The sequence below is a fragment of the Choristoneura fumiferana genome, chromosome 15, assembly GCF_025370935.1.
Source record: "Choristoneura fumiferana chromosome 15, NRCan_CFum_1, whole genome shotgun sequence".
Taxonomy (NCBI): Eukaryota; Metazoa; Arthropoda; class Insecta; order Lepidoptera; family Tortricidae; genus Choristoneura; species Choristoneura fumiferana.
Window position 1 is genome coordinate 31,003 of NC_133486.1, and position 7,466 is coordinate 38,468.

The 7,466-nt window shown below is 47.5% G+C and overlaps 1 protein-coding gene across 1 annotated transcript; it reads right to left on the reverse strand.

Annotated features, from left to right (window-relative positions):
* Window positions 1-1,900: 1,900 nt before the first annotated feature.
* Window positions 1,901-2,586, reverse strand: LOC141435838 (uncharacterized). Its single transcript, XM_074098665.1, has 2 exons — window positions 2,404-2,586; window positions 1,901-2,356 (listed from the first exon to the last, which is right to left on the reverse strand). Exons 1-2 carry the CDS (start codon window positions 2,584-2,586, stop codon window positions 1,901-1,903), a joined length of 639 nt encoding a protein of 212 aa, XP_073954766.1.
* Window positions 2,587-7,466: the final 4,880 nt, after the last annotated feature.

Below are 7,466 nucleotides of genomic sequence, written 5' to 3' on the forward strand. Positions count from 1 at the left end.
TAAGATAGAAAACACTACCTATTCGTAACTTCAGATAGGTTATATATTATAAAGAAAGTCAGGCTTCATGGAAGAACTTCATTTTAAAATCAATTACTACATCATATACTTATACTGTCAAGTGCAAGATCGCCATTCTGTCATCGTCATTCAGAAGCTGTCTTCTATAATTAAATTACAATGATTAAAAAAAAGATTGCAAATTATAGATGCTTCAGTGGATCTGTCCTCAGTGGATGACCCGAAACAACTTGATCGCTTTGGCTTAGTCGATATTAATTGACCACTCTGGACGTTTCCAAGTATTTGGTGATCTTGATGGTGTATAAAAAATTAAATATATCCATACCAAATTTCATCCAGCTCACTCCAGTCAGTTCATCCCCCATTTTCTCCCCTTAAGGGTTGCTTTTGGAGATAAAAACTAAGTACCCTATGTTCAGCCCCTTGACAGTCGAAACCAGTCGGTTTCGACGTGATACCGGAACAGACAGAGTTACTTTCAATTCATCACTCCATAGTATAAAACAAAGTCGTTTTTTGTCTGTACGCTTAGATCTTTCAAACTACGCAACGGATTTTGATGCGGTTTTCACAAATAAATAGTGTGATTCACGGTGTCTATGCATACCGTAACCGTGTTGTGCCGGAACGGTCACCAGTATATAATATTATTTTAATGGAGTATGGATTCAGTATGTATGTCCCTGCCCGCATGCAGGTTACGAAAGAGACAGACATGTAATCTTAACAAAACAGTAATTCTTTCAAACGAATCAAAATATCAAATCGTGTTTACATTTATGAATCAAACGGCGTATACAAATATTTGCCAAATTGGTGTGGTGTATGTATATGGAACCCATCATGTTATTACTTATTTTTGCTTACGAGAGGTGGATACATTTAAATGGAATTTATTTAAGTATGCAACTTTTGAAGCATTTTGTGATTACATAATACTGAAAAAGTTTAATGAATACAATTTTTGGTGTCAGTATAGATAAATATTTTGATACAATGTATGATACATATTTATGCAACCTTGTTTTTGTATACATATTTTTAGACGTGACTTACTAACAGCCTCTATCTAAGCCGCGGACGGACACGGAGCCGACGACGTATGACAGACTAACAGCCTATTCATAAAAAAACCTTAATTGAGGTTTTGATCGGTCTGTTACTTAGCAGACGATTAAGCTTAATAGACGGTTGTCAAGAAGTATTGATCATAAACACTTGCTAGCAGTCTGCTAGTGTTTGAGCTGCTGATAGACGGATTAGACGCGTTGTTGGCCACCTTGACAAATCAAAGACAAAAAATGGCCTAATCGATATTAAAAAAAAAAATTGACAGCAGTGACAGCAAATTAGCAGGAAAAAAAATAAAAAGCGAGATGTTTGTTTTCCCCGCCATTTCCGATCCGCAGTTTATGTTGTGCAAAAAGCATAATTATGTTAATCATCTATTTTTTTTTTCATATTTATTGTTAGTTAATTGTTGCTAAGTTTAGAGGATTTTTAAATACAAATTCCTGAAAATAAATTTTCCAGTTTTTTTTTAATCTTTGCGTAGCCCTGCCTTCACTATAAAATATCTTCGGTATTGTCGATGGAGGACAAAAGGAAACGTCTTCTTATCTTTTCATATATATAATTAAACGTCTTCTTAGTTAAATATTTGGGTTCACAAGAATAAATTGTACACAAAATCACGGTTCGCGAGGCGCGCGCGTGCGACCGATCGGAGTTGCTAGCCGAGAGAGCGAGAGATCCGAGCGAGCGAGAAGGCATAGGTTGCGTTCTGAAATTAAAATAAGGTTCGCGCTACATACTCCCCCTCTAGCACGAATTAACGCCCACGTATTCGTGGTAGCATAACTAGAGCGCGGATAAACTAGTCTAAGTAACGCCTAGGTCTACCGCGTCTGCGTTTCTCCCGTACGGCGGGTTGGACGTCGCCGACGAAAGGAGTGAGATGCGAGGTGTGATACTTTCCCAAAAGCACCCCGTCACTAACGCGTTCGAGTAAATACGTAGTAGGACCGACAGCTTCCCGCACCCGGTAGGGGCCGTCCCTCCGAGGGATAAACTTAGCCGTCTGCCCTGTACCTGTATCGTTGGGGCCTTGAGTCTTGAGCAAGACCAGAGTACCCGGATCGTAGTCCGGTGCTGGGCGGCGCTGCCCGTCGGCGTGCGCCTTGTGCCGCGCCTGCGCGCGCTCGTGCACGTCGCGCGCGTCCAGCAGCGCGCCGGCCAGGCGCCGCAGGTACGTGTCACGCTGCATACGGCCGTGTCGCGCTCCACGATCGCTCGCATATCGCTTGCGGCGTCGTGTGGCGCGCGAAGCTCTCTGCCGAAAGTTAAGAAAGCAGGTGAATGACCCGTACTGGCGGTGACCGCAGAGTTCATGGCGAACCTAATGGCCGGTAGGTGAGTGTCCCACGTATCGTGTTCTCGGCCGACGAGGATCGCCAGTTGCGGTTTGAGATCGCGATTCTTGCGTTCGATAGGATTGGCGGAAGGGTGGTAGAACGAGGTCAGGGCTTGCTCGATACCCATGACGTGGCAGACTTGCTGCATGATGTCGCTGACGAACTGGACACCATTGTCACTGACCAAGCGGCGCGCGACTCCATAGCGTAGGAACACCTCTGATGTGAGCGTCTTAGCGCATTCCAGGCTAGTAGCTTGGCGTAGGGCGAAAAGTTCTACCCAGCGCGTACACACGTCCTCTGCGATCAGTATCCATCTATGTCCGTCGCCGGTCTCGGGTAAGGGTCCAAATAAATCCACAGATACGACCTCGAATCTCCTGGCGGGGCTGGCGTCTGCAGAAGCCCCGCCGGCTTCCTGTTGTCGGCCTTGTAGCGTTGGCAAGCGACGCAGCGCTTGACGTAGTCGGTGACGAACGCCCGCATACCGGGCCAATAGAACTTGCCGGCGATGCGCCGCAGGGTGCGCTCGGCCCCGAGGTGGCCGGCGGTGGCCGCATCGTGGTACTCCGCCATCACCTGTGTGCGCTCGTGCTCCGGGATAACGAGGCAAGCGTCGTCATCGTCGCTGTCGTCGTTCAGTGCGTAACGGTATAGAATACCGTCGGAGAGTACGTAGCCTCGGTCCGCCCACTGTCTCCCCCTAAATGGAGAGTCGTCGGATTCCAAGTCATCGATTATTTTGCGTACCTCCGGATCTTTCAGTTGATTGTCGCGTACGTCGCTGGGTGTACGCGCCGGGAAATCAACCACGGCAGAGCATAGTTCACAATCGCTCTGCGTTTCCTGCGAGCACGGCGGGCGCGAGAGAGTATCTGCGATCACATTCATTTTACCTGGAGTGTAGTCGATGCGCAGATTGAACTCTTGGAGAGTGAGGGCCCACCGCGCCAGTCTGCCGCTGGGAGACTTGGTGTTCATCAGCCATCTGAGGGGTTGGTGGTCGGTCTTGACGATGACCTGTGCGCCTTCGATGTACCCTCTGAACTTGTTGACAGCCCACACGACGGCGAGCGCCTCGCGCTCGGTGGTCGTGTAATTACGCTCGGCGGCGTTCAGCTGTCGGCTCGCGTACTCGATGGGGCGCTCGTCCTGCCCCTCCCCCTGCATTAAAACAGCTCCAAGACAGTACCCGCTACTATCCGTGCGCAGCACGAAGGGTTGCGCCTCGTCAGCCTGCCTCAGGATCGGCGCCGTCGTCAGCAGCGTCTTGATAGTGTCGAAAGCTCGCTGCTGTTGCTCGCCCCAGCACCACACGCTGTCCTTTTTCAGAAGGTTGGTGAGCGGCCGGGCGACGTCGGCGTAGCCGGGAATAAATCTCCGGAACCAGCTGGAAGTTTGTAAGAAACATTTCAGATGTTTGGCGTTTTGTGGCAGAGGCATGGCAGTGATTGCTGAGGTTTTGTCTGGATCCATGTGGATACCACCAGGGACGATAACATGTCCCCAAAAATTTTACTGACTGGCATGCAAAGCAGCTTTTGTTACGGTTCACTCGCAGGTTGAACTTAGCCAGTCGGGTGAAAACAGTTTTTAGATCCTTTAGATGTGTCTGAAAGTCTGGTGATAACACAATAATATCATCCAGATATGCTAGCACTGTACTCGCTAGGTCTAGATTGGCCTTAAACCTATCAATGAGTCTCTGGAAGGTGGCTCCCGAGTTTCGAAGACCCATTGGCATTCGAATAAACCTATAAGTGCCCATCGGTGTGATGAAACATGTTTTGTCACGGTCGGCAGGGTCTACATTGACTTGAAAGTAGCCGGACCGCAGGTCGAGGGTGGTCATGTAGTTGCTAGTTTTAGCTGCATGTAGTATGTCTTCGATTCTTGGTAATGGGTACCTGTCAGGTTCGGTCACCTCATTCAGTTTTCTATAATCAATACAAAGACGCATACCTCCATCCTTCTTCGGTACCATGACAACATTCGCAGCCCATGGTGACTCGCACTCTTCAATCACACCGGCAGTGAGTAGCTTATCCAGTTCATCTTTCAGGGCGGCTCTCCTGTTCTGGGACATCCTGAAGGGGTTGGCAGGCAATAGGCTGCTGGTCCTCGCTGACTTTGATGTGATGAGTAGCAAAGTCAGTGGCCGGACCCTCTGTTGCAAATCGCTCCTCACTGTTACAAATTAATCGATTAAGTTCTGATCTTTCAACAGATGACAAAGTGTGACCTTCATCACCTCTCAACACTAATGAGTTGGTATCAGTTTGCATTAGATCAGAGTAATAAGGTGTCAACTGGAAGGATTCAACAAATGTAAACATCTGGTTTGGGGCATTTTGAAAGGAAAAACAGCACTGAGGGATGTTTACAATTATTCCTGCATTTAAAATGAAGTCACGGCCCAGTAAGGTTCTACACTGACTGTCAGGAAAAACAAGAAAATCTACTAAAGCCTCGCGATCTCCAATAGTGACTGACACTTGAGCAGTAAGAATATCACGTACCTTGTTAGATCCATCAGCCAAACCTACTGTCCTCCGCGTCGGCGTGAACTCGACACCAGAATTCACCAGAAGCTTGTGAAGAGCCGGACTGGCCACGCTCTGCGAAGCACCAGTGTCCAAAATAGCGACGCCCTTGCGCCCCGCGATAGTGACGTCCACTAGCGGGCGTGAGCTGTCGATGCTTTCTAAAGTGTTCAATGACTGAAAATCAGCTGTTGACGACGTAGTAGGCCTATTAGTATTGCAAGTATCACACCTCGATCTCACTACCCTGGTCGATTACAACCGTAACATTTAATAGCGGACCTAGTATCGCTACTGTCACCATTAACCGTTTTACTCGTTTCTTTAGCCTGAATTTCCGACACTCGGTTACAGTATGACCGAAACTTTTACAATAACTACAACGCGGACGAGAAGTTTTAAATTTAAGCTCGCTCGCGCTAGGAGGGGCGTTGATCGGCGAAGGACTGGCAGCGATAACAGCGGCAACGTCGCGGTCGTGCGGTTTGACAGATGCGCCGCGCGGCGGTTGCGCGGGAATTTTAATTTGGCTGTTATCACTGTTACTAGGAATTTTAACACTAGCAGATCCTACCTCGATCCTCGCTTCCTCGGCATCTCTCGCTTTCATTAATAACGATTCGACGTCGTTTACAGATTCGCGCGGCACACTTTTACGCACTTTACGATTCAACAATCCATACACTATATCTAATTGCAATCTAATGTCTATTTCGTAAGGGAACTTTGCGAATGTGGCGCGTATGCGGGATATGAAGGTTTCCGCGCGCTCGTCGTTTTGTTCTGAAGCGAAGATGTCCCGGAGTAGTTTGTATGCTGGGCGCGGGGCTCCGTACATCGCTCGCATGCGGGTCGTAGCCTCCGCCCACGTCTTCACGTTGCTTTTTACGCCGCGCCACCACGTAGCGGCGTCGTCGGTGAACAGCATCGTGAGCCCCCTCAGGGCATGCTCTTCACTGATGTTCATGCATTCGACGAACATTTCAACTGCGTCGATGAAGGATTCGATCCTGTCTGCATTGGCGCTGCCGCGGCCGTCGAAACGCGCTGTACATTTAGCCATGTTTCCCGTAGCAACAGCGATGGATGGCGAGGGCGCCGGAGGCGTCGCTTCGCGGCTGAATGTGGGCGCGGGAACTGGGTTGATGGCGGCAGCGTGTTGCATCGCGTTGCGCATTACGCTCGACAGTAAACTCGATAGTTGCTCTTCGGTAATTGCAATCGTATTAGATTCCTTTGCGGTCTCGTTTCTTGTAAAAGCGCGCGAGTTTGGGGAAGTGGGCGCGCCGTCGGCGCGCGAAGCCCCGTCGTCTTCTCCGGAATGAAAATCCTCGGCATCTTCGCCCTCGCGCTGATGTTGACCGGCTTCGCGGCATTGCTTCCTGGTTTTCATAGCGGTTGAATTAGGCGGATAGGTATCCATCACCGAATATTCCGAGAACTCGCTCGAGGAAGATGGCGTCGTGTCGATTTCGTGTGAAATTTTCTTGGCTTCTAGTGGGCGCCATTGTCGATGGAGGACAAAAGGAAACGTCTTCTTATCTTTCATATATATAATTAAACGTCTTCTTAGTTAAATATTTGGTTCACAAGAATAAATTGTACACAAAATCACGGTTCGCGAGGCGCGCGCGTGCGACCGATCGGAGTTGCTAGCCGAGAGAGCGAGACATGCCGAGCGAGCGAGAAGGCATAGGTTGCGTTCTGAAATCAGAATAAGGTTCGCGCTACAGGTATTGGTTTTTTGCTCTTGTCAAAGTCAGCTGTTCCAAACTTGTGGCGGCCAATTTTTGTGACTTAGCAGGGAGATAAAGGAGGGTCTTACGGTCCTCTAACTTTAGCAGAGCCTTGATCGACTGATTAGCGCTAACAGACGTTGAATCATTGTTTTTAAGCACGGGCTTCAAGGAGCCTTCAAGGACGGCTCTAACTTTTTATGGAATAAGGCTGTAAAACATAACAGCCTTATTCATAAAAAATCCTTAATTGAGTTTGATCGGTCTGTTACTTAGCAGAGATTAAGCTTGTTAGACGGTTGTCAAGAAGTGTGATTCATAAACGCTTGCTTAGCAGTCTGCTAGTTGTTGAGCTGCTGATAGACGGAATTAGACGCGTTATGTTGGCCACCTTGACAAATCAAAAGACAAAAAAATGGCCTAATCGATAATTAAAAAAAAAAAATTGACAGCAGTGACAGCAAATTACCAGGAAAAAAAAAAAAAAAACGAGATGTTTGTTTTCCCGCCATTCCGATCCGCATGTTTATGTTGTGCAAAAAGTCATAATTATGTTAATCATCCTTATTTTTTCATATTTATTGTTTGCTAATTTAGAGGATTTTAAATACAAATTCCTGAAAATAATTTTTCCTGTCTTTTTTTTTTTTTAATCTGCCGTTAGCCCTGCCTTCACTATAAATATCTTCGGTATCTATGGTTTTTGCTCTATGCAAAGTCAGCCTGTCAAACTTTGGCGCCATTTGTGA